Raw genomic sequence first — 27,862 nt, 5'->3', positions numbered from 1 at the left:
ACCCCTCTGGGGGCTCTTTTATCACAGTTGGTATTGCGTTAGCCACTTTCTTGTGATTGCTTTGTTGTATTAGAAAAGTCCATTTGTTCTACAGCTTGTCACATAATGTGGGAATGCAGCTTGTTAAATGAGCTACTGGAGGTATTAACCCTGATTCACGAGCGAGCTCTTTACGTTATCTCGGACTGTATGTTCGAAATGATTTTCCCACAGCTGATAACTCCTGGGTACAAAGACTCATGTCATGTTGGAGTCCTTTCTTTGACAGTCAGTGGATGGAGACTGATTTTTATGGGCACTGACAACACCGGAGGGGACGTTATGAATGCATTCTCTGTTCGGAAACTTTCACACCACCCTGAAATGAAGTGTTCAATAATTGAAAAGGCATCTTTATTAAAATATCCCCTGGTGTCTATTTTTTTTTTTTGTCTGTAAGAGGACAAGGCTGTTGTTGGTTGGTTGGTTAGCAGTGCCGGAGCAGGAAGTGGCATTATGTTAATGTCCCAACACTTGTTTAAGATCTGTCTGTCAGATATGTGGAAATATCTGAACTGAGTCTATTGAGTGGTTGAAAGGATAAGCACAAATGTCCCCCCCGCCCCCCCTGAAATCCATATATATATAATTTGAATGATCATGAAAGATGATATTGTATGAGTTTTTATTTTTAGGCTTGAACTTTCCATTCACTTATGCCGTGTGACTCCCAAGTATTCCACTGAAACATTGTCATGGGCAGCCTGTGACGTCTGCTCTGGAAGTGGATAATGATGATGGATAGATGAGGACTATTGCCGCTTGTTTGTTTACTCGCCGTAGTGCACGCACGCAATGGCGTCTATTGCACAACAGGTGATTCTAGGCCCGTGCGGAAACAGCAAAAGTAATGCAGAAATTAGCATTAGTGGTAATTAGTGGAGCTGAGGCGGACTGAATGAAGCCTGTGCACTCAAACAAGCCACCTGTGTCGGCACCCACCTGTCAATCAAAGCAGCCATGCTCTTAGTTAGGCATAACTTTGAACATAAGTTTAATGTGAACGGGTGAGTTAAAAAAATTCAGACTCAGTTCATTTATTATAAATTTAGCTATAGAGACCAAAACAGTTTTTTGTACCATGCTGGTTTTTGACACTTAGACGTTGGCTTCATTTCACAGCTGCTGCTTGGCGGTTACCTGCTATTTTATTATTGATGACAGATAGGTATAAATAGCAGCATCTTTAACGTTTGATCTGCTTGTGCGTCCATCTCACAGTTTAACTTGCTGACATGACTCAGAATAGTTGAAACACATAACAGACATGACCTCACCATGTAGTTTGAGTTTGAAAATAGAGGATGTTGTGTGCTGTGAAGATTATAAAGCCCTTTGAGGCAAACTTGTGATTAACTTGACCAGACCAGCCTGAATGATCAGGCAGTGAAAAAATAGTTTGAATGTTGTGCATCATCGGTTTCCCTCATTAGCGTTTAGAAATGAAGAGTATAATTTTCCAGTCTTATATTAGAGTGAATATTGAGCAGCTTTGATGGTGGGTGGATTGGATTGTGCAAAGTGATGCAAAAGATGTCTCAGAGCTCCCCAAAGGAAGCTTAAACAATTTCACTACCAAGTAACAAAGCAAACATTAGCATTTTCAATGCAATCCTAAATAACATCTTTTACAATGTTGGTGTCCTCTTAGGGGAGTTTAGGGAGGGAGCTTTGCCAGCTGCCTATCTGAAGGTCCAATTTTTCTTTTAATTCATCATGAGCACGGACAATCAGGCTTCATGACGGTATTTCAGATGAGCCTCCATCGTGCACCTGGGTGCCAGCCAAAGCTCTGAATGGAACATTGTGTTTTCCTCTGTACCGCGAGCTCCACATGCTCTGTCTTTCTTCCGCAAACCCGCCCTCCCACCTCAGCTCCCTTGAACAAAGCAGGTGATGCTAATGTTGGTGTTGAGCTGCTGTTGAAAGGGACAACAAGGGTACAACCCGTCCCCACCCACCCATCCCTGATGAGCCAGCTGATGAATGGCACATCACTGCTAATGCTCCTACAGTTGTCTGGGAAATGAGACGAAGACGAAACGCTTTGTGCCGGCTGTGCCGTGTCCCCTGTCCCTTTTTGGACACCGGTTTTTCTAGCGATGTGGGTGGCTGGGCTCTTTTTATAGCAGCCTTACTTGAGTTTTATTTTATGGAAGAGGAATAAAGGCCATTATGTGCATCCTGGGCTGTCCTGTCAGGGAAGAGCATTGTTGTTGTGCAAAAAGTGAAATTGAGGCACTCTGACACACACACACACACACACACACACACACACACACCCTCTCCACCCTCTCTTGGCTCTCAAGCAGAACGATACAGCATTATCTTCTCCTGTGAGGCAAAGTCCTGAATCTCAGTAGATGGGATCTATTAGCTTATCTAATCTGCAAGGTGCATAGTCTGCTATACATCAGAAATGCTGCTCGCACCGTCGAGTCATTGACGTTAATGGACTTTCTGCTTAATCTCTCAATACGTCCACATTAATTGTTTTACTACTCATCCCTACAGTTTTAACGTCGCGTTAACTCCATTTTGTGTTTCACGTCAGTGTGGATTATAAATGCCATTTCATATTTATTTGCGACTTGTTTTACCCCACCCCCAACGCTTCCAGCGCCCTCTGACTCACATGGATCATGTAAAATGAAAGCGACAGCGCTGCTTCATGTCACTATACCCACGCTACTTTTTTTTTTTTTCCATTGGCCGCAGACACCTGATTTCTCTGTGGCTAAAAATAGACTTCTTCAGACCCTAACTCCCCCTTCCTCGCTGCCCCTCACCTCCTCTTTTGCTTTTTTTCTTCCCGGTGGGCAGGCTTTTATTTGGAAGTACCTCTGGGTTATGCCCATTCTTTGCTTCCATGTGTCAGACAAAACCCCATGTGTCCATTCAGAGTGGTGGGTCTGTGTGAGAGAGAGACATCAGAATCTTTTATCCTTTTATGTTATAAGACTGATAGTTTCTTTATATATATATATATATATATATATATATATAGGCTCTGGCTCTGATAAGAAAATCCCGAGGTGATTAAGCCCAGGCTGTAAACGCGACCTCAGAGCTCATCAAAATGTTAGCCAAAGTCACAGGACCACGAGGATCTTTGAAAGTGGCCTTTTATGGTCAATATGAGAGACAGTGTCTGTCTTTGGTCAACGGGTAGAAGCCTGCATTATTCATGCTGCACAAGCAGGTTTGAGGTATTTCACCAAACGGCAGCAGACGGCCTCAGTTTCATTGAACTGAAGACTCTGTGATTGAACTTTATTTAAAACACAAACTTAAGACTAATAGAAAAACACAATATAAAAGCAATAGATGGAAAGAGTCATAGTGTTAAGATGAGACTTGTTTTTCATTCTTACTTTTATGCATGCATTGGTTTGCACCTTTTTTCAGTCAGAGTCAAGAGTGTCATTTATCTGAAATCTCTTTAAATGTGAGCTGATCTGCAAAAAGCATTAAAAAAACACACACACTCTGTTTTAATCTTCTCTCTCTCTCCTCTAGTTCCTCTAATATACTTTTGGTCTGACGCTTGCATGTTTTTCTATTCCTCTGTCCTCGATTCACTTCAGTTTTCAGATCCATTTTCTCCACAGCTGCTACAGTGTGAGAAATTGGGGCACCAAGACCCATTTCTTCTTCTTCTTCTTCCCAAGGATTCAATACATTGAATATTGCTATTCTCCTGTGTGTCTGCACATTCTTCTGACTCACTGTTGGATTGTTGTAAAGGGATGTAATGACGGTCTGCTAGGTTAATTTTAAACTGTATAAAGAGAACTTGCATCATAATTGCACAGGACATTTTTAACACAAAGTACTTTTAAACCTGCATGTCCTGAAGCCCACATAAAGCCCACTATATTTAGGACTGTGCCTTAGCCAATGTGTCTTACACCCACCACTGTCTTTTTTTTTGTTTGGATCCTGCATTTTTTTTATGTAGAGAATTGTCACCTACCCACAGCATATCACCGTATCATATATTTAGGTTGATATATTAATAACAGCGAGGGGTATCGGGGTGTTACTGTAGCCAGAAAACAGAAACCAACGTGCGGTGGAAATGAGCCGTGATGGGGATGAACAGAGACAGACTCGAAGTGAAAGTGGAGACAGAAGAAACAGGAGAAAGAAGCCCCGGCAGCATCTGGTCTCTACTTTCCTCGTCACTCTCTGACTTCATCTTGGCAACCAATAAGGAAAAGGCCCTCTGTGTCTCCATGGTAACCCCCCCGCTCAAGCAATGATGGAGAGAATAAAGGGGCAGGGAAGGGAATACGTTTTGGCCTCAGGCGAAACATTTTTCTTCATAAGTTTTGTGGAGTGTAATCCATTTCATTTGTCTTCTTCGACAAAAGTTGCATTGGCAAGAGCTAATGAAGTTTTTATTTTAATACGGGAAACTAAAAATAGACTCAACAGACGAGGCAGTGGAGTTTCTATTTCCATGTACCTTCTGCTTCAACTTTATTTCATCGATGATCACAAAAAACTGCCGCTATTTTCTCAAATGTAAAATAATATTTGCTCTCAACTATAGACATTTGACACTTCAGAAGTTTGCTTTCTCTTTCTTTTAAGCTTTTGCTGTCATACATTATAAATAGTAAATATCTTTTATCCAGGGACCTTCAGTTTCCAGATGTCATTTTTTTTAATAGATACTTTATTGTATATATTCTTTTTTTTCACTCCAGTTTTTACATGTAAGAAATGTGGAGAGATGGTGAAGTGATGCCACATAGCAGCACCCTGGGAGCAGTCAGATGTTCAAGTACCTTAAGAGGTGCACTGGCACCTCTCCAGCTGCCAGTGCACTGCCGCCCTTAAACTTAATTTTAGATTTGATCATTGTTTTTCAGTCTTTTCCAAACTCCTTTTTGAGTTGTTGCGATCTGGTGGACAGTCAGACACAGATAATGTAGGTGTTGTCACACAGCGATAACACGTCTTAGCCCACATCCCTGTAGTATTTCGTATCAACAAAGCCACTTTGCACTATTGTGAGAGATTTCTAGTAGTGATGACGGTGGAAATCCATTAGTTGTTGTTCCTCCAAGCCTTTGTGCTAAGCCTTTGTGGTGTCAGTGCGGCCGGACGCAGGACGGCCTTGATTTGAATCAACATTTTGTTGCTGCTAAACACTCGCAGAGAGGCTGGTGGAGATGTTTCAGAGAGTTTGTCTGAATCTCCAAAAGCACGTCCTACACTCGGGCATGAATTAGCTAATGGGATGGACAAAATGCTAGGGTAGGGATGCTTTCCTTTTCTGTATCTGTCTGAGTTACATAAGACCGCTCTCTGTGCAGTTGATTCAGGCTGTCTGAGCACTTGGAGAGAATGACAGCGAGGGGAGATCCTCATTTAACCTTGGCACGTAACAGATTAATCCAAGTGTAATTTGCATATAAGGTCATCTAATTTTGGCTTTCAGAGCGAAGCGTGGTGTTGATTAGAGATAGAGTTGGTATGTAACGGGCCCGTTTTGGAAAACGGTGGGTTGACGATGAGCACCACTGAGGCATCAGAAAACAATGGCTGCACTCATTAAACAGCTTAAAGTTCTCAGCAGTCACCGGGCATCGGGTTTATTTATGTAGACTTTTAATTACATGCTGTGGGGATATCTAATCTAAACTTTACTTATTTTCCACTGGTTCAAAGCCTCAGATGTAGAGAGGATCACTGATCTGCCTGGGAGTGAGCTCAGGTTTGCAATGAGATTTTGTGCAGCTATTTTCACGACATTGCAACATCGAACAGCTATAATCAGGTGTTGCTTTCTTTTACAACCATTTATTGCTTGATGCAACATTTGTAAATGATCAGTTGTGACACGCTTGTGGTTGATTGCCGTTATAAATTTGAAGAATGTTTTGTGTATGCTGACTAAAATCACAATTAATGGATGATTACCAATTTGTTTGGCTGGACTTTTATTTTTATCTCTCGCTCTCTTTCTGCGTCTGTGCTCGCTGGTGGTTCTTGTTCCTTCTCTCTCCGCGTAAACGAGGATCATCTTTCGAAGCTACTGTAGGAGGAAGAGGGACGAGGAGAAGGAGGAGGAACACAATGGAGGAGATGCTCACAGGGTGTCGAGTATTTTTAGCTTTCCCCTTGTACAGCGATGATGACTAAAGAACAAGGGCAGGTTGTGCTTCCCACCTCCTTTTAGCCCATTGAGGAGCCTCGCGGACAGAAGGAGAGATGTCCTTGTTTAAAGGGAGTTTACTGTATTTACAATATGTGGCACAAGATGACGCCCCAGGATATTCTCATCTGCATTTTACACTATCATAAGCTTTGTTATGATCTTGTTAGCTCAGCCTCGGCTCACAATGAGTCTTGTCGTGCAGAGATGATGGATCGCTCAAAATGTTTTCCCAGCTTTTGCTCTTCAGTTCTGTGCATTGTGTAGGGATAGCACATGAAACCATCCTGACCACTTTCTTTTTAATACGGAGAAAAGATAAATGTTTGCTCGCCTCTTTGATGCATCGCTGAGTCAAACAAAACAAAACCTGGTCTTCTATCAAATAGTCTCCACCCAAAATACACCTTATACTATTGTCGTCACTGTCTAGTGGAGCATTTAGAAGGCTTAGAAAAAACAACCTTGTATTAGGGGTAAAATGCATGTTCTCATGTGGTATGGATAAAAATTAAAGCTTTCCAAGTTCCCATTTAACAACTTAATACAGACAGATTTATAGATGGCAATGAAAGTAGTCTGTCTGCATGCTCCATTCTTCATGAAGCTCTAAAGGGAGCTGGTTTTGTTGGGTGTAAATCAATTGTGTATTCAGTAATCTGTGCCACATATTTATATTTATCTCACTTATACCCCTGATTAATGATGCTTTATCTTTTGCCCTTAATAGACACTCCATGGGACGGAGTCTTTGTACAGTAAGCTTGTCTGAAATATGCTTCATGGCCTCTTGAGTTATTGCAGGTGGATGGTAAAGTCCCTCGTTCTGGCTGCAGCCCAGCGTGAACAGCATTGTCTTAAGCCTTTTGACATTTTAACTAGGATTGGTGGATAAGCCCATAAACTCAATCAAGGGTTCTCGTCACAGACCGGGGCTGTGTTTGCAGCGGTTGTCATAGCTGAAGTTGTCTCTGCAATGTCAAGGCAACACTATGTGAAACTGATCTATGGTATTTTAAGCAGTCCAGGGGCTAACATTTTCCGCTTGTGTTTTAAAGGGGTCTTGCCCCGGGGTCAGTCATAAGGGAACCCCTGCCGCCCCTCCCCTCCTCTCTCTGAAAAGGGGCTAAATTTAAAGGAGCACCGCCATTGTGGCCTCTGGGGGGGAGGAAAGCCTCCTGTGAGTCAACACCTCCCTCGCAGTACTCTGCTTTGTGTCAACAGGGAGGCCCAGCTGTTGCTCTGTGTCCCGTGGCCAACCTGTCTTCTGTACTTGTAGCACTGTATGTCACACCTTCAGACAGAGGTAGTAATGCCACTTTTCATCATTGTGGTACAGGACAGCCTGGGGTTGCAGGGAAAATTGATTTCAGAGCGTGAGGTAGATTCAACGTTTAGGTGGAAACGAGAGCCTCTGGTCTGTGAAGGATAATCCAGTCTTTGCTTTGTGGAGTAAGCAGGTTTCATCTGTTTAGATCAAACCCTTATCCCTGTTAAGAGGTGAGCAGATGTGCACATATTTGAGCTCCTGTTTGTTTATGCTACACAGATGTAGCTGTGTTTACAGGCCTTATGGCTCAAGCATCATCTTATCTGGTAAAGTTTGCTCAGACCTGTCCGCCTGAAGAACGTTAAGCTGCTGTTTTAAATAGTTTGAAAGGTGACTAACACGATTTGCCTGGAGGATTGCTTGGTACTGTTGATTCATCACTTCTGAGACGGTCACAGGTGAAGTAGTTGCAGCGTTACACACCTCGGGGTCTTTCCTCAGCTGGCCACACATTCAGGTTAAGAAAGCAACGGTGTGCAGAGGCACAAAAAACACAGTCCTACTCAAATCTATCGCCGGCTTCAGTTTTGTCGATACAGGAGCAGGAACGTCGGAGGCTGCCTTGTGATGAGCGCTGTGCAGTGGCGTGTGCTGCTGTTGCGTCACTGCCTAGAGGGGGGCAGAGACTGTATTTTTAGAAGGGAATGGGCATATTCTTTGAACGAACAACGTCAAGGGCTCTGCTTGCGTATGCTAGGATTATTGTGACCGGGCTATTTTTAAGCTGTGTGTATGAGAGTGCTTTTTTCTGGGTCAAGCATGGTGCCAGTACTCTCTCGAGGCTGCTGGTGGATCGTGCATTACGGGTCCTATGCTGTGCACAGCATCTGCATCAGTCATAAGAGAAAGAGAGGCACAGGTTCGTCTGTGTCCGCAATACTGCTGTAGGAGACGTTATATTTGTGGAGCAGTCAGACACTCTTGAAATCAGGCAATTCAGAAGGCATCATTAATCCGTAGTGTATAATTTAAGGAGAGGATATTGCATACTAAATCTAAGCCACAGCCACAAAGCACGAATATGTGTGTGCTGTATCATAATTAAGCACCTATGTCCCAAATTGCCCCTACTTAATAAACCGAGTTTGGGTGTGTCCGTCTATGGTGTTGCTTCCATGAGCCAGAAAAGGAGAGACACATACTGTCTCTCTGTGTGTGCGTGCAGAAATTAAAATAAATATTTGATCAGGTCATTATTAAAAGAAAACATGTGCTCGTACTGGCTTCTAAAATATGCTGATGATTTGCTGCTTTTTCCACTGATTGTAAATTCAGTTCCTCTGTGCTGTTTTTAGACCGAGCTAAACAAGCAATTTGAAAACATCATCATGGCTTCTGGGGAGAAAAATTGATTAGACAGAATGAAAATGAACAGATTAATTCATAGTAAAGATAATAATTAGTTGCAGCTTTATCAGACAGTAAAATTGTCATAATCCTGCTTGGCAATCCGGCACATAATTCACATGCATCAGCAACACTACAAATCCTGATAGCACGTCGTCACCCAGGGCTCTGAATACATCCCGCTGGACGGAGCAATGCCATGACTGTACGGAGTCCCTCTGTTATGCTGCCTGTCTCCTCCTCTATATCTTTACACACCTGATCACACTTCTTTCGTGTCACGGTTGCAAAATGATAGCAGCCGGCCGGATTTTGATTGACAAAGAGGAAATTCTCCGAAACGCTCAGAAGTTTGTTGCAGCATCAGTTGTTGCCACCGAGCATTGAAACTGTTGCCACATTTTTGAAACGCGCTGCTTATCATCAACACTGTCAACAAAGATGACCTTCTCCTCTAAAGCCTGGCACTAACATGTAGAGGCCTCTCGGGCTCCTGAGCCGCAGGCTTTTCTCCGGGCCTCTCCAGGCTAGCCTAGTTTTATGCAAGCCCTTTCCCAAGAGTGCAGTTATTTTCAGCAATACGTCGTGTTCTGCTCCGATTTTGTCAATGCCTTGTTCTTCTGTGTAGAGCAAAGATGTTATATGAAAAATGTATAGAAGACAATGTTTCCTTGTTCTAACCAGAACACCTCCCAATGTTTTAGTAAGCACCTGCCTCAGGTTGAGAAGTAAGACAAGGTGCATCTTTGTCCTTGCGGTACTTCAGTGAGCTTATTAGAGGAATGTGTCTTCAGTCGGGAGTTGTGGGAGGTGAGCGCTTAATAGGTGGTTGACCGGAGCCCTTGGAGCAACCGGGAGCCTCACCAAAGCTGGCCTTTGTTCAGTGGATGTGTGACGCGTTGAGAATATTAGTGTGATTACACAGAATGGCCGGGTGCCAGACTGAGGGACAGTCACTGCCTTGGGTCAGAAAAGAGTGAATATCCGGGTTATGCAATGCTGTGTTGTCACATTTGAATGGCAAAATGTGGCGTTGTTGTCTTTCGTAACACATGCAGACCAGCTGTATCTGAATACAGACTGAACCAACCCGTCGTTAACTAGACTTTTTAAATCTTGGCTGCTGATTAACATGTGTGTAGCTCTTTTTCGAGGATTTCCTAGGATTCAGGTTATCAGAGTGTTAATTGTTTTCTACTCCAAGGACTAAAGTTACCAGTTTATCTTTACAAATATTCAGTTAATGTGTCATCGCTCATTCTGACAGAATAGTTGATATCTCCCCTTTCCTTATCCTCTTCAGTTAATGTGTCACCTTATCTGAAACACTGTACAGTGAGGATCTTGTTTTTTTTTACTCGCTTGGCTTTGCGGTCAAAAGCAGATTTCTGCAAGTCACGCCACCCACACGTTGGTTATGTATAGCCCACACCTACCCCTATCTGCCCAGTGGTTTTCAAAACAATGCTTTGTGCAATTCTGAGGCTGCTATTTATGAAACCTCGATCACGGAGCACAGGGGGCTCTTTACAGTGTTACATAATGCTCCCCACTCAACCGTAATCCCTCTTATGCTGAGTGAGCCCCCCCATGTGATGCCGCTGAAGTGTTGGGAGAGACTTGGGTGGCTGTTGGGACCACTGGCAAGGCATGGGTGCTCTCTGTAGACACCCCCACCCCCCTCACACACACAAACACACAAACACTGAGCTGTGGCCTGCGTATAAGAAGAGAGGTTTAGCCTGGAAAGTTCCTTACTTGGATCTGAGACGCTGGCTTGAGGCACAACGCTGATGCTCCTCTGTAGTGCTCAGGCTTGGACCAGACGCACTGTGTCTACAGTGAGGCGTATACGTCCTGAAAGTCCGACTCTTCATCAGCGTGTGAGCCTCGAGAGTCTTTGTCCTCGCTTATCTATAAAGGAATCTTGCAGCTTCTGAATTAGTCTGCGTGCTTTTTTCTGTGCTGGTTTCTGCTTTTGAGGGATGGATGTAGGTGAAGACCTGTTTGGAGAGCCACAATCAGTTTGTGTTGCAGCATGTTTTCACCATAACAAACGCTACTGTTTGGATGCTTGAAGGTATCTGTCTTCAAATATGTTCACAGCTTACATACCTCATGTTTTTATTTGCTTCTCTCCCCACAGGAACCATCAATGTGGACTTCAAGCTGGTGATTTGACAAGTCACAAATAGGAGCCCCCCGAGCCTCTCCTGTCCCCTCTTCCCCTCCCTTCCCTCTGTCCCTCCCTTCTCCCTTTCCCTTGTCAATCTTCTCCCCGATCCCCCTTTCCCCCCACCTCCAAGATTCACCATGCTTATCAAGGAGTACCGCATCCCCATGCCCATGAGTGTGGAGGAGTACCGCATCGCCCAGCTCTACATGATCCAGGTGAGGTCACCTCGCACCACATCCACAGCAAAGTGATGCAGAAGCCAGGGGACACGAAAATGTGCAGCCGGAGAGGAGATACATCAACACGGAAGACTTTTCAAGTGTACGATCACAGTGTGCCCAATTATGAAATGATTGGTCACACGATGTGTGACGCCGGTGGAGTGACTGAACAAAGAGAGCTTGTGTGCTGATAGATTATCCAGTTTAAACTCTCTGAAGCTGGCTGTTTCCACCCGTCACAGGCTGCATGTTTTTATTCAGGAGGAGGGTGGGGGCACCTTGCTCTCGTCGCAAACTCAGTGCGATGGAGATGGACGTACTGCTTTTTCTGTGTCAGACAGTTTCATTTGTCTAACCAGACCCTGAGCTGGAGACTGAGGGTCTGCATAAGAGTTTTAGGGTTTACAGCTCCAAGCAGGAAAGGCTGATTTATGCAGCTTTAGTTATCCAGTGTGGCAACATATTTTCTATTCATATGGCATGTGTGCATGAAGGGGGATTTATTTAATCCAGTGGCACTGCCAGGTGCACCGTGAGCATCTGTACACAGAAGAGGCATGGAGAGTAATCACAATGAGTCAGACTAGGGTAAAAAACAATATCCTCAATTATTTATTTACCTTTGTTTGGACAAGTTGTGGTGGGTTTTTTTTCTTTTCACATGTTTTTTCACCGTTTGAGGCATGTGCTGACTGAACATTCCATAGCTGTGTTGGGATTTAAGCCACGTTGTTACGTAACTTGAATCACAGGAATCTTTTTCTTACGTTTGTTGAAGAGCAGGCTGACGTGACGGGCCTGTTTGATCAGGTCGAGGTATTTAGCTGTCTTGCTTGTGGTGGCAACATCACTGAAGAAGTACTTTCATCAGGAAACAAGAATCGTAAGAGTGTGTGTGTCAAGTCTGGTAAATTTAAAAGTGTATTTACCTAAGTTTAAATAGCTCATACTCCCACCTATTTGAGTTATGTGATCAAATGTGAACTTCAGTAGATCTTTGCCTTGGTATATTGGTCCCTAACTATAGCACAAGAAATGTATAAATGAAGATAAAAGCAAGTCAAGAAGCATAAATAGAAAAACGGCTCCATTGGCCTTGAATAAGGAGACCCCAGCACAACTTCAAGCTTACACAGCTTAATCTTACACCAAAATGAATGAGAGTCTTTGTTGACAAAGTTGTCTAAAACTAATATCCACCTACTGGTACGATACAACACAAGCTACAGCTTTGTTTGCTTGCACTGCCAAAGAGGGCCTCACCTATTATGTACTATGAAAACAGTTTGTCTGAAGTTGTTTCTGACAGATTTGTGGAACATTAGTTGATATAATGATGTAGAACTGTAAAGGCCTTTCTTTGTTCAGCCTGCAAACAGGCTAACAATATTAACCGATTACAACACAAGTCCTTGACGAGTACATCGGTCGGACTTTTCAGTTGTTGGTTATTCTGTTGCTCTTCTTCATTTCCTCTCCCCGGTGTACTGAACAGACAGGTAATCCAGCCGAGCTGTAGATGCTTTTGGGAGCATGACTCAACAGACATGCCCCAAAGCAAGCAGGCATTTGAAGACAGCACAAACTAGTCTCTGCTCCACACTTTTACACACAAGTTCTTTGGCACCTTTGCTGTTTTGTAGCAGTTTATTGTGGAGAATTAATAATTAGATTGTGAAGAACTTAACTACAGATTCACTGCACGGCCTGTATTATTTGTGCAAAGATATTACACACGCATAATCAGGTTTACACGGTGGTTTAGTGCATTGCATTCTCGAGCATGTAAACAAATCAGCTGGAAGATGGATTCTTACCTCGCTGACCCATAGTTACCTTTTCCCCTGACCTCACCCTCTTTGCACAGCGTCGTTGCTGTGAGGCTTATGTCACCATGGCAACCATGAAATCAGCAGCATGCCGGTGGTCAGGTTTTGTTCGAGAGAGAAGGAATGAATGAAAAGAGGAAATGGAGGATAAAAAGAGAGGCGGCGGAGGGAGGGAGGGGAAGAAATAAGAGAGAGAGGGTGGAAGGAAAAAAGAAAAAAGCTGGTGTCTGTGGATACCCTCGCTTCATCGCTGTATGTTACCAGGGCAACAGCAGCATGTAGGCCTGCCTGCCTTCCTGCGATTCATCCCTTGTGTAAGCCACATAGATGAAGTCAGGGCCTTAGGACAGCCTGGCCATGTCTGCACCTCAGCAGCCAATGCCCCACCCCACCCCTCCTCTCACTTCCTCTCCTTTGCCCTTACAACGACACCTACTCACTCGATAGCTAATCGTAAATTCATTACCACCGCAGAGGGATTTGCAGCAACGTACGAAGCAAAAGGCGAGAAAGTGTGAGAAATTAAAATATGAGAGGATCTCACTGTGTCTCATTCATTCGCACACATCCATCACGCTCTGACTAAGCAACTGTATCCGTGTAGCTAAGTGAAAAGCGGCAGCTCAGACAGGAAACGCACCTCCCTAACTTTGTGGCAAGAGGGGGGAGAAAAAAACCAGGATGTGGCTCCCATCCTGTCAGGGCAGTCGAAACTAAACACATCCAGTAGGCTTTGATGGTGTTAGCTTTTATTTTGTAAGGGTTTGACGGCTGTTTAAAGAAAGCTCTGCGAGAGAGAAACATAGAGTGTGTTATGTGGCAAAAGGTTTTAGGGCAGGACTTTGTGTGCTGAGCCAAAAAGGGTTTTACAGTAGTAACAGTGCAGATGACAAACCCCCTCCCTCCCCTGTGAAAACAGTCGACACACTTTCAGAAGTTTTTCATCTCTGCTCCCCCCACAGGTTCAGTTTACATCTGTATGCAAATGAGCAAAGCACACTCTGCTGTTTTCATTAGGAATCTAACATGACGTGCAGTGTTAATTTCAAGCATGTAACCTACTCCCTCACTTCCCCTTTTTGCTGATCCCTGGCCAGCGTTTCTTAATCTTTTTCCCCGGTGAACTGGAAAGAATCATCCGTCGCTCCGGGGAGGAGAAATGGAAAAAAAAGTGACACTGCGTTTGGCAAGCTGCTCTCACCTGTCGGCGGTCTAATTAAAGGGACAGTTCAGCGATTTATCTTTCCAAATACAATGTTAGGAGTGCTCACAATAACCTTTTTCTCGTCAGTCTAATTAAAAACAAACAAACCGGCAAGTGGAAAAAGACATTTTATTGTCTTTTGCGGTGAACTTTTCCCTTACATGACTTGTAGCTACATACATTTATAGTGTTTGTATGTGTACGGTACACTGTAAACTTCACATTTACATCAAGCGTCTTGTGTACCGGTTGTGTGTACATTCAGTTTGACGGTGCTGTGGCGTCTGTGCTGTGTCTTTGGAGGTGTGTCTGGGCTGTTGAGAGCAGAGCGGGTGGCTAATGAATGACCTGTCAAAGGTAATGAGGTCCGGAGCACTGGACACATCACGGCTTCCTCCTCCCTACTCAACTGATTCACTGCCTGTTTGGCATCGCCTCTCCCCGCCGGACTGACTGGAGAAATCTGTCTCTCCATTATCCCAGCGCTGCACTAAATACAGCGTTTAACGTATGTTGATGTGGAAATACTGGACAAAGGCTGACGAGGGAGATAGATAAGATGATACATCAGCAGTCTCTGTCATTTATGGTTCTTGCTCTTTGCACCCTGTGTTCCTAATATCGTCAGCACTTGGACTATGCTCTGCTATTTAGGTTTCCTGTTTAACTGACTTCATGAGAACTGCTGTGCCACACATTCTTGTCTTTGAAGCTCTGAGTCACCTAGCTGTCAGTCTGCTCAACTGCATCTGCAGGCTCCACCCCAGCCTGACTTCCTCTGTGCACCTGGAATGTAAATATGGGAAAGGTGTGGCTACGTGAGCTGGTTTTGGGGCTTCCAGATTTGCAATTCAGAGCTGCCAAAGCTTTCAGGAAGCTATTCATTCTGGTGCCCCATGTGCTCGTCTTCTGTTTCAGTCCACTGACTGATAACACCTGACTAAACCCTTCAGATTCTTATCTGCAAAAAGCATTTGTTTGTTTCAGTTCCTTCCTTAAACATCCGATTTAGACGTGTGATGTTTTAAATGTAACACTCCGTTTTCATTATTCTGATTTCAGAAAAAGAGCAGAGAAGAGAGCTGCGGCGAAGGTAGCGGGGTGGAGATCCTAGAGAATAAGCCCTACACAGATGGACCAGGTGGGACGGGCCAGTACACCCACAAGGTCTACCACATTGGCATGCACATTCCCAGCTGGTTTCGCTCCATCTTGCCCAAAGCAGCACTGAGGGTTGAAGAAGAGTCCTGGAACGCCTACCCTTACACCCGCACCAGGTGAGGTTTTGTACTGCAGGAAGGCCACCTCCACACTCCTTCAGAGCAGTGCATTAAACTCTGCCAAAGCTGCACCAAACTATAAATTTGTTATTTTAATAATAGAGGTGTGCATAAGTGTCTAAATGCTGCAGCTTGTAGGCGTGCACACATTTAAAGATTACAAACGCAGCTTGTATTCAGTGTATAAAACGCCATGACTGGCGAGTGTGATGATGCTCTGGATTGCTGTCCCACAGTCAAATCCAAAAGAAAATAAAGACCTCTGAGCAAGTTGTCAGAATATTAGAGAGCAGACCATCAGATCGGCGTGTGGCCAGCAGCACTCCCAGGCTGTTAGATGTTGATGGCCCCTCATTCTCAGGGTGTCAGTATGTTTGTCTGTGTGGTGCCTGACAAACAGAGACGTGGAGGTGCTGAAAAGAGATGTGCCCTTGACTAAACTGTCAGGATATTGATAGACTGCAAGTGCCTGTTGACACATCTATTCAACCAGTGACAGCTTTGCTGCAGACGCCTCAGATGCAACAGATGGGAATGGCTCACATGTCTTCTGTTCTCAGCATCGGGAGGGTCTCTTCTCTCTTGATAAAATAGTTCTGATCTTGAGCCATTCAGTTTAAAAGCAAGTCTCTTAATGAACTTATGTGTTTGAATTCATAACGCACTCTTGGTTCTGTGTTTTTTTTTTTCATTTTGTCTCTTCCTGTCCTTCAGATACACCTGTCCTTTTGTTGAGAAGTTCTCCATTGACATTGAGACCTACTACAAACCCGACACAGGCAACCAAGCAGATGTCTTCAACATGTCTGCAGCAGAGAAGAGACAAAGGACTATCGGTGAGACAATTTGGTATCAATCCTGAACCACGAGGACAACATAAACTTTATATTAAGATATTAATTGATGTGTATCAGGCTGCTTTAACTCTTGCAGTACAGCATTTAGTGAATCCAATATTGCATTTGGCTTTGGTAGAATAAAATGAGTTTAAGAAGGCAATATGAGTACACAGCTGTAATATTTAAGAACAATACCACTCTTTCAGCTGAAGGGTCAGAGGTCCTCGCTCACACAAGGTGGTTCAGAGTCTGACCAAGACTGAAATAAAGTTTCACACGGAAACAGATCAACAGATCCTCCCTCAGGCATGACAAGAAGTTCAGTTATTACTGGGAAGTCCTCCAGAATCTGTCCCGCATCTCTCATCCTAACATCGAAGCTTATCCACAAAAACTTCTCACAGAAACTTCTCCTTATAACAACCTCAAGAAGAAAGTCCAATAAAATGATTAAAGTAACAGTTCTCAACTCATATTTTATTTTCATCCTTACATATATACATACAGTACAGTTTTACAGTTTGACATTTCACTTCACAAAATTTCTAGCTGCTTTCATATCTAAATCAATATATAGCCGCTTACATAAAAAACAATAAATAAATAAGTATAAACAAATACTCCCTTATTGCATTAACAGACTCATTGCAGGACTCCACCTCATAAATGTGGGTCTTTGTAGCCTTATTGCATATGTAATTTGTTCCATCTCATACAGTTCCCATACTTTTTAAGCCAGATATTATTATATGTTGGTGGTTCAAGTTTCAACCATCTCATTGTGATAGAAATCGATTTTGGCTCTCAAAACCTTCCGGGATTGAACCAAGGACCTTCGGGGTCATTTGTGATATCTTAGTGAAATACTGCTCTGAGGGCGTCTAATACATCCTGCCAAAAAAATTACTCAACTTTGGACACGACCAGAAGAAATGAGTGTTGTTTCCATTTTGTGGTCAACATTTTCTCCAACCCTTGTCTTGCTGTTATTTATAGCGTCCTGAAGTATCCAATTAAAACTTTCCATCTAAACTCCTCCAAATATTAGAGTTGGTCATCAAATGTGCCTCCCTGCAAACCTCAATCCCGGTATCTAATGACATGTCTGTGTTCACAGCTGCAGGATAAGACAAGCTGTAAACTGTAGTCACTTTTCTCACAGAGAATAAATCAAAATACAGAATATAGTTACAAACACTGTAATGGCTAACTATATTTGAGATCTTAACTAATCTTTCTGTGTTGATTAAGTTTATTCTGATGGTGTCTGGATAGCTCTCCTCTCCTGTCTCACACATTCAGTAGTACTGCATATGTTTTTTTTCTGTTGCCTGGTCGCATGCGTATTGAATATGAAGCTGCTCAGAAATGAATGGTTTGAGGGCATGCAGTGACCTAGTTACAACTCTGATTGTAATAATTTTAATCAATGGCTTATTCATGTATGCGTTTCGTCAGCCTGAAATTTAGTTATTAAAAGAATTTCCAGCCAGAAAAGTTCTGCACCATGATGCGATATTAAACATACAGAATCTGTTATATTATTATTCATGCAATCTGTTCAAAATATCTGTCTCCTGTCTTTGGCAGACCCAATTGACATAGTGACAGATCCCATCCCCACTCATGAGTACAAAGCAGAGGAGGACACACGGCTCTACAAGTCAGTCAAGACCCAGAGGGGTCCTCTGCGAGATGACTGGATAGAGGAGTACAACAATAACCCAGGGAAGACCCCCATCATGTGTGCCTACAAGCTCTGCAAGGTGGAGTTTCGTTACTGGGGCATGCAGTCTAAGATCGAACGCTTCATCCATGATGTTGGTGAGTATGCAGTCACGGACCTTACAGTCAGATTTTTGGATACAGGTGTGTAATATTTTCTGCTGTTTCCCTGTAGGACTGAGAAAGGTGATGGTGCGTGCCCACCGGCAGGCCTGGTGCTGGCAGGATGAGTGGTATGGTCTGACCATGGAGGACATTCGGCAGCTGGAACTGGAAACCCAGCTGGCCCTGGCCACAAAGATGGGCCAATTCAGTCAACCAGAGGAGGCCACAGAGGCCAACGGAGGCGCCCCGTCTCCGGACAAAGACCAGGAGGTCAAAGAGGCGATCAGCTCCATTGAAGCTGAGGAGGTGGTCGTCAGCTCGGGAGTAGAGACTCTCCAGCCACGTGGTGTACTCACCAAGCAGTGGTCCACTTCATCCCGATCCTCCCGCTCATCCAAGAGAGGAGGTGAGGAGCGCACAGTGCTCGCCTGTTTATCACATCCGTTATGTATTTACATGGCTCTCCCCTATACAATTCCCCATACTCTTTGCGCTGTCCTGAGGTGAACTCCTTCCTTCGCACATTATCGCGTCTATATTTACACATCATCGTGCCTTCAAACTCAGTGCACCTCGACCTTTAAGGTGAAAAGGACCTTGTGAGGCAGACTGAGCAAAGTCAAACTTTTTAAGTAAACACAGCCAGTTGTGATATTTGAGCTGGAGGCTAGTAGGTAAAGAAATTAACAAAGTCAAGCTAGAGCAAAGCCAAAGTAGCTCTGTTTGTATGATTTTTATGTATATAGTGGTCATCCTCCCTCTACAAACTTGAAACAGAATTATTTTAAATAAAGATCTGCAGCTGTGAAGGTGTAAAAAAAGTATCAGAACATCTATAGAAACTGCCGGTATCATAACTCACTGTGCAGTCCATCTGTAATACTCGGTGTGTTTCAAAATATTTTTCCAAAATATGGCCAAATTCACAGCCCCGTGTCACCTCTGTAGCTCCACATGAAGCACTTTAATTGCTATATTAAAAGACTACATGCTGAAAGTTGCTCTAGCACTAAACCACTGAGCTAAAGTTGTTGAACTGGTGTTATTAAAGTCACTTGGGGGAACCTTCTTTTTTTTTGCAGTATGCAGACTCTGCATCCAGCACCTGATGTTAATTACAGCTTTTACTCCACCTGACTATTTATACTCGCGCCTCCACATTTGCTGCAGCATCCACCTCACCTCGCCTCACCCATACAACTCTGTTGATCTCACCTGGGTTATTTTTAGCTCTAGCTTTGACATCACAGACCACATGACCACACACACCCATCTCCAGTGTCACCCCTATCTCAAAGCACTGTATCTACCACCTGGACCGACCCTAACTCTCATCCATTGGGCCTCGTTTCGCCCCCCTGTAACTCCCCCCTTCCCGCCCCCCTGTGGCTCTCTCTGGGGCTATTTTTAGCAGCAGTGCTGACATCACAGACCAGAGGAGGCTGACGCTCTTCGCAGTGACCCTCCCCTCCGCCACTGCTGTTTCCTTCTGTGCGCTGACAGCTACAGCTGTGCCCCCCTCTCACCAGCCTGCCCTTCAGAGCGTTGGAGCGACACCCTCCCTCGCTCTTCCTCTGCACTAATGATATATGAGGCATAGACTGAAGAGACGTGATAGACAAGTCCCTGCTTTTAGTATCGCCATTTTCCTCTGGCGTTTGGTAGTCGGTGCGCTCGAAGCTTCTCTGTGTTACATCGGGCCTCACTTTTTCACACACCACCCTGACCACCAAGCGATCCATCTGTGATGAAGTAATGCACCACAGAGACTGTTGCATGTTTATATAACACTGTGTGTGTGTGGGCTGGGGGGAGATTGTGCAATATTTCTTTGTCATAGTGTGTGTGAGCGTGTGTGCGTGTGTTGCAAAAAGGAAAGAGAGAGGGTGAAACACATGTCCCAAAATAACAATGAATTTTTTGTTCATGTACGGTCTTTCAGTGAGTCCGTCACGTCACAGCATCTCCGAGTGGAGGATGCAGAGCATAGCGCGAGACTCAGACGACAGCTCGGATGAGGAATTCTTCGACGCTCATGGTAACCACAGTTTTTGATCGATTGTTTAATTTGGCAATAACCTGCTTGCTCCCTTCTCCCCTGACTCTGCATGCGTCTCTTTAACTACAGATCAGTTCTTAAGCTTCCCAGATACCCAGCATGCTTTGGGGCTGCAGTTGCAATAGGTGGGTGTGGTACGACACCCACGTTGTCTCTCTCTCTCGCTCTGCTGGATGAGTTTGGCCGAGGACACGAGCCGGGTGTCTGACCCTGACGTCCAGTTCAGAAATCACAATCGTCTCTCCCCATCAGCCCCATCAGTTGCCACATCACTGTTTACACACACAATCCAAGCAATAAATGCCCCCCCCCCCTTCCCTCCTCACCTCCACCTTAAATAATTCATCAGTGTTTGTGTGGTGAAATTGTTTCCGAACATTTTGTCATGACGATGAAACAAGAATAAAATCATGCTGTCATTTATTATATTGATACTGATTTAGCTCCACTCATTAGTCTCCACCTGTTTCAGGTTTAATAAATCTCGCTCATGTTATTTTGAGTAACAGGGAATCATTAGTCTGAATCGTGTTGACGTCTGATCATTTATTGTGTGCTGCAGTATTCATGTTCCTGTTCATGTTTGGTGCCTGAAGTGAAAGCACATTACATTTTATTAAATGAGCTGATTAAACTTGTGACTGCACTGTCATAAATGTCCTCCTGTCTCAGTGACAGTCGTGCCCATATCAGTATATTTATGATTTATAGACGTTCTAATACCACAGAGACGACCTTATGAAATGAGCAGTGATATAATTATGGTAAATAAATGAGGTTGGTGTTTCAAAATGAACTTGATATACGGTGTTGATAAACATGTGCTTGGGTGAATCACATGACGCTGGTACACGAATTAAATTTGGAAACCGACTGACTTGGCTCAGACTGCTTCTGATATTAGATTTCTATCTTTAAAGTTTGTTTGCGCTCATGGTGCTTTTGCAGTTATCGTCTATTACAAACACTTGTGATGCTTGTCCAAGTTTATTTTGAACCATTTTCTCCTTTCCTGGGTGTCAGGGAAATATATATATATGTACATATTTGGTGCAGATAAATAAAGGAAAGCTTAAGGAGGATAACTCACTTTCTGTGTGTCTCCATGGCCCATTAATTATTCTACGAATGAAACACTTATATAACTAATAAAAAAACTAGCATTGCAGTACCTATTCTACAAAATACACAATAAAACATCTTATATATGCCACAATTACACATTTATGTTATCTAACTCCAAAAAAACTTGCAAATTAAGCTGGAATAGAAAGTGTATCAACTTGAATTTGAAAGATACATTTCTACCTACACACCTTAATTTCTTTGCAGTTTAATACTGGGTTGTTTTTGAATGAAAGAAACTGAAGCAACACAGAAAATGACCTCAGAAGCAATTAAGGAGAAAGTCACTTGATATTGAACAGTGCACTGGACACATTATCTCTTTAGAAATTTATATGATCAATGAATATTTAAATAATCTCAGTCTGGTGTTTCTGAAACTGACTGTAACCCAGTATTTACTTTCAAAGCAATTTGCTGTGAAATAAAATGATGTGTTATTTATTTGCAGTGTAACTACTGTGGAAGTAAACATCAAATTCATCAATTTCAGATCAGATTTTCAGCTTGGTAACACAAGCTGAAGTGAACAGGAGGTGGCTGCTTGTTTCTCAGAAATGAAGATACTGGCAGTGGAACAAAAATGTCCCAGGAGAGAAATTATGGGATAAAACGGGATATTCTCTTTTAGATCCTGAACCTCCAGATTAATGTCAGTGGATGATAACACTGTCCATCAATATGTTTATAGAAACATTTTGTTTTTATTTTCTGAACATCTAATGTGGTAAAACCCCTTCTTGTCCTCCAGCATAAACTTTCCATTTGAGCAAAATGTCATGTGAACAGATGAACAGAAAGGTTATACTTAAGACATGAAAATACCCATCATAACATTTGATGGTCTACTTAGTTCTTTTACAATGTCTTTTGGGAAAGCTTGACAAAGTGTGTTTACATTGGTCAACTGTTCGATGCTGATGCTGTTGTTCTCCATGAATTGGTTATACTGGAATTTGTAAACCCTAAACGGCACATATGCCATAGTTAATCATGATCTATCTTGTGTGGCCTCTGCAGAGGATCTCTCAGACGGCGAGGAGGTCCTCCCGAAGGAAATCGCCAAGTGGAACTCCAACGACCTCATGGACAAGATTGAAGCTGCAGACACAGAGGAAACTCCTGGTATGATGATGAGTATTTCGTCTTTGACCATCACACTGCCTCAGTACTTGATGTTAAAAATATGTGTGTGTGTGTTTGTGCTTGCAGGGGAACTGTTCAAGGAAATGACAGTGGATTATGAAAGAGCAACCAGTGAGGAAAGACTAGATGAGGTAAGTGTGTCTGACCGTGATTGCACGACTACTAAACGTTAACCAACCTTCTCTGATGCAGAACCATGTGTGATGTGAATATTCCTGAAGAACCGTGCCCATCAGGACCCAAAAAGTTTCTGTTAAACTTGATTTCATTTTAATAAACTTCTGCATCAGGTTTTACAGAAGGGATGCTTGTCCCTGAGCTTCTCTGTCCTCTTGTGTTCAGATGGGTGGTTCTGTTAGCGGCCAAGCCGATAGCTCTCCCATTCCCACCATCACGGTAACAAGGCACCCGTCAGTAAGTAAACATTTTGGCCCGAGTGCACTGTGGGCTACAGAAGCTCCACAGAGACCCCCCCCCCCCCCCAATCCCCCTGAACAAACCTAGTACATACTGCCTCTGCCGTTTTTTCCCCGCCGTTGCTCAAACCCAGATCCATGTGTACACCTCAACCTCACCCTCTGTTCAACTCCTGTGTACTTGCAGCTGTGGTGTTGAGTGTACATGTATTGCAATGTTTTGTATCAGACTTGTTTAAAAAAAAAAAACACGCATCATGTTGTTCAATTTAATGTGACTTGTCCTCAGGAAACGTTGTCGTTTGCTGTAAGTTGAACAGTTGTCCAGGTGGAGTGTAGGTTGGCTGTTCTGTTTCCCTTCATGGTTCTCCGCTCCCTCTCTGGTTGTGAAAAGACGTTTGTACAAACATTTTGTTGTGTGGTCCATGTTTGAAGAGATGGACGCTAATATGACTCACAAAACACAAATAATTTAATGCACAATAGTGAAAAAAAATTATTACGGAAGCCCAGAGAGGCGAGTGAGAAAAAAAAAATCTAAATTGTTTTGAGTTAAGAACAGGTGAAAAAAAAGGTTTGTTCATCTGTGAACTCAGGTGAAAATGGAAGTTTTGTTATGTCCCAGTGTTTGCCGTTATAGTGCATCACTATCCCCTGTTCTTAATAGGACTAACACAAAGTACATAGTATATTGAATGTGAGCAAGTTATATGACATTACCTTCATGTCTTTATTTTGGCTGGAAATGTGCTAAAACCACTGACAGTGTTAGGAATGGACGTCGTATCCGTGATGTCACCCATCCGTTTCTAAAGAGCCACTGTGAAGCTCGGATTGTGGTGGCTCTGGCCGCCACCATGTCAACATCCTGCTTTTTCCACCTCCCGGCAAATCTAAAACTGATCAAAGACGTGGATCATCTGTGGATCTGAAGCAGGTTGAATGACGCCTGGGTGCTCAAACAAGACATCTGTAACGGCACCCACCTGTCAGTCAGAGACCAAAACTGTTTTTTGTACCAGGCTGTGAACATGTTTATTTCTGCTGTGAAGTTGGACATTTTAATATCGGGCCTTTTGGAGACTGACTCGCTCTGCAGCCAGCCTCGAGTGGCCATTCAGGGAATTCAAGGAAGTTTTTGGCACTTGGTGTTAACTTCACTTGGCTAAAACTCCCCTGGAAGAAAAAAGATGAAACATGGCTAAAATTAATATTAAAACAAACACACAACGATCCTAAACAAAATCACAAAAAAAACAACTTTTTTTCATTTTCATGTCTTCATAGATGCAAAAAGAAGAACGTTAGAGATGTTAACCTTGCATAACTTTTTCCCCACCTACAAACAACAACAAAAACCTCTTTTCACTTGTTCTTAAGACACTGGCGAGAAAACAGTTTAGATAAATATTAGATTTTTTTTCTCACTTGCCTCTCAGGGCTTTCATACATGTTGTTTCTATGTGATTTTTCCCACTCAGTAAGCATGCTGATTGTCATGCGGATAAAAAGGATGTTTTCATCTGTAAAAACATAATTTATTTAAACTTTCACCGGGAGCTGTTCCTCATCATCCCATCCATCACCTTTCTGTTTCTGTTCTCAGGAGAGCTCCTCTCAGCAGTGTCTGCAGCCTTCCAAGATCCATGTCCTGATCTTGGTTCTGCACGGAGGGAACATCCTGGATACAGGCGGAGGGGACCAGAACAGCAAGCAGGCCGACGTCAACACGATCAGCACGGCTTTTGATACAGTCATGCGTGTTCACTATCCCGCTGCGCTGGGACGCATCGCCATCCGCTTGGTACCTTGCCCTGCCATCTGTGCCGAGGCCTTCTCCCTGGTGTCCAAGTAAGAAGACAAACATGCACACACATTTCTCTGCATGCTGCAAGCATCGAGGGTAATGACTTAAGGTTTCTGTTCATTGACTCTTGCTTTTGATGGAAGCAGTCCAGATATAGCTCATGACCACTGCTCCCTCTTCCTGTGTTTATTTCTTCACACTGTGGACTGTCTTGATCTTTAAATCACATTCATAACCTAATTTGGATCATTTGCCTCTTATGCGCAGCTTGAGCCCATACAGCTATGATGAGGGTTGTCTGTCTAGCAGCCAAGACCACATCCCCTTGGCAGCCCTCCCTCTCCTGGCTACCTCTGCTCCACAGTATCAGGAGGCCATGGCCACCGTCATCGTCAGAGCCAACCAGGTGTACGCAGACTTCATGAAGTCTCTGGACGGTGCAGCCTTCTCTGGCCAGGTGGGTTACTGTCCTGTCAGTCTGTTTGTGTTATTGTTCTCCTGAATCCGAAGGATTATTTGTTCAATTAACTTTTTGTCTGACTGTTGTCTTGTTCTTCCTTAGGTATGCCTCATCGGGGACTGCGTGGGAGGAATCTTGGGATTTGATGCACTGTGCAGTAGCAATCAGACAGTTAATGAAAGCCAGAACAGCAGTCGCAGAGGCAGTGTTGTCAGTGTACAGGTAAGAGACATAACATTCAGAGTAATGAATAAATATGTCAAAAATATGTTTTATGTGTAGTTTTCATAACAGATTTTCCCAAATCAACCCCCCCGCAGGACCAGGACCTCTTATCTCCTGGCATCATTGTCAACAGTGGGCACGGGTCGGCCTCTCCAACCCTGGAGGGCAGCCGCCACCTCAGTCGCAGCAACATCGACATCCCTCGTACCGGCACAAGTGACGACCCCAAGAGACAACTGCCGCGCAAGAGAAGTGACTCCTCCACCTACGAAGTGGACACAATAAAACAACACCAGGCCTTCCTGTCGAGGTGTGTTAAGTGTGGGATGACATAAATCCTTACCTGGGAGATTTTTAAAAAAAAGAGGAAAAGTCAGTCCTCATTTTCTGTATTTTAAGTTCAACATGAGGAACTGATTTTGTGCCGTCCTTTCAGCTTACACTCCAGTGTCTTGCGGAACGACGCAGCCTCACGCAGGTTGAGTAGCAGCACCACGTTGGATGGAGGCTCCCTGGGGAAGTTTGATTTTGAGGTGTCCGACTTTTTCCTCTTTGGCTCTCCGCTGGGCTTGGTACTCGCCCTGAGGAAGACCGTCATTCCTATGCTGGACGGTAAGCTCATTTGGACAAACACTGTAAGCATATCTAGAGAAAGTTTCGCAACTATTCCATCTATGGGAAGGGGTCCGTAGATCCTTCCCTTCATCTTTCTCATGTCCTTGGTTGGATTTCTCCCCCTAGTGGCCCAGCTGCGGCCTGCCTGTCAGCAGGTCTATAACCTGTTCCACCCAGCCGATCCCTCAGCTTCCCGCCTGGAGCCTCTGCTGGAGAGGAAATTTCACCTCCTGCCTCCCTTCAACGTGCCCCGTTACCAACGCTTTCCCCTGGGAGATGGAAACTCTGCCCTACTGGGTGAGCCTTCTGCACCGATGATATATAAAATTCCTTGTTTATATTAATACAGAATATAGAATAACTGATGATTCACAAGCACAGGCACAAAAACAATTGTCTATAATAAAATGGTAAGCAACAGCTGACACTACAGATTGTGTAACGCACTGTCTGGCTTCACATGGCTGCATGGCCAAGACAACACACGCCTTAAATACGTACGCACAGAGTAAACATCGCCTCAAAGAAAAATGACACATTTTTCTACTGTTTGTGCTTCAACATCTTTTGTGAAGCAGTTTTCTCCATCTGAATGTGGTCATAGTCGTGCTGGTGGTTTCTGTTTGGACTGGTCATTATAGTGGAGTAACCCTTAGAGCCTTAGCCTACAGAGAATACAGAAATGAGTGAGGTAACTTGTGAGGGTTCAGGGTTAAAATGCAGTCTTTCAACCACTGAATAAGCTGTAGATGACTTTAGAAATCAGTTTTGTTGTTTCAGAGTCCTAAAAAGGACTTGACTTGTCTTTTTAGGTACAGATAAAGTTTTAAAGACAACTTAAAGATACATTTTGAGTTGAGAAAGTGCAAAACATTAGTGTTGTTGGCATATGACTGACTAGCAGTGGAGATTCAAAAGAAGTGGGCTCGACTAAGGGCTTGACTCTGCTTCTTTTTTTTTGTCTCATGTTCAGTTGTTCTTGCTTCATATGTTTTTGTGTCTTTCTTTCTTTCTTCCTCTCTCGGCCTCCTCCTGTCCCCATATCTGCGTGCGTGGCTCTCTACCTCCAAAACCCTCTCCCCCCTCTCCCTCCCTCCTGACCTCTGCCCCCTTCGCCTCCTCTGTAGTGGAGACAGTCCAGAGCAACGCTCAGCTGCTGCTTGACAGCGGGCCTCCCCTGTCCTTTCGCTGTCAGGAGACCATCAGTGAGACCTTCATCCCTGTGCCCGTGCTAAACTGGCAGGAGGGCTCCCTCAAAGCCACACCCGCCACTATGGAGTGTGTGTAGCCTCTCCCATTCACCTGCATCTGTCCTCACCCCCATTCACTGTGTTCCTTTTGTCTGTCGCGTCCAAAATGTTCAGATGTATACCTGCCATGTGTCCTTTCTGGGTATTCCCATCGCTGTAGTTTCAGGGGTCAAGAGTTGCAGTCATGTTCAATCCAGACAAAGATATATGCTGCTTGAATTAATTTGTATCTGCAGGTTAATTTCCTGGTTCAATTCTTGGTCTTTTACCAATTTCTGCCTAGAAATAATAGAAAATAACTTGCCATGGAAATACTTTGGAAAATAAGCGTCTCATGTGGTGTCACATTTCATTGTTGCCATCATGTCACGTTCAGTGTTTGGAGGATGCACGCGTCTTTGTTTGTGCCAAATTTGATTGTGTCTGCATCCTTTCCATAATATCAAATTATTGATGTCGACGGACGGTACTTTTCTCAGAGAAGTTTTGATGTGA

General features: G+C 43.7%; 1 protein-coding gene across 7 annotated transcripts in view; it reads left to right on the top strand.

The window, feature by feature from the left end:
- The window catches only part of LOC104920301 (membrane-associated phosphatidylinositol transfer protein 2), a 40,895-nt gene that overhangs the window by 4,763 nt on the left and 8,270 nt on the right, over positions 1-27,862 (top strand). For 3 of the 7 annotated variants that reach the window (XM_027273683.1, XM_027273697.1, XM_027273685.1), the window contains exons 2-17: positions 11,032-11,276; positions 15,378-15,592; positions 16,310-16,431; positions 18,025-18,258; positions 18,335-18,670; positions 20,207-20,302; positions 22,469-22,573; positions 22,661-22,725; positions 22,937-23,008; positions 24,617-24,861; positions 25,085-25,274; positions 25,380-25,499; positions 25,598-25,812; positions 25,939-26,114; positions 26,244-26,414; positions 27,245-27,397. In XM_027273683.1, coding sequence (XP_027129484.1) covers positions 11,199-11,276; positions 15,378-15,592; positions 16,310-16,431; positions 18,025-18,258; positions 18,335-18,670; positions 20,207-20,302; positions 22,469-22,573; positions 22,661-22,725; positions 22,937-23,008; positions 24,617-24,861; positions 25,085-25,274; positions 25,380-25,499; positions 25,598-25,812; positions 25,939-26,114; positions 26,244-26,414; positions 27,245-27,397 — 2,593 coding nt within the window. In that variant the 5' untranslated portion in view covers positions 11,032-11,198. The remainder of the gene's footprint in view (positions 1-11,031; positions 11,277-15,377; positions 15,593-16,309; positions 16,432-18,024; positions 18,259-18,334; positions 18,671-20,206; positions 20,303-22,468; positions 22,574-22,660; positions 22,726-22,936; positions 23,009-24,616; positions 24,862-25,084; positions 25,275-25,379; positions 25,500-25,597; positions 25,813-25,938; positions 26,115-26,243; positions 26,415-27,244; positions 27,398-27,862) is intronic. The other 4 variants (XM_027273691.1, XM_027273701.1, XM_027273700.1 and 1 more) reach the window with 2 other exon arrangements.

This window comes from Larimichthys crocea, chromosome III (genome assembly GCF_000972845.2).
Source record: "Larimichthys crocea isolate SSNF chromosome III, L_crocea_2.0, whole genome shotgun sequence".
Classification (NCBI taxonomy): Eukaryota; Metazoa; Chordata; class Actinopteri; family Sciaenidae; genus Larimichthys; species Larimichthys crocea.
This window is presented reverse-complemented; position numbering and strand designations above follow the sequence as displayed.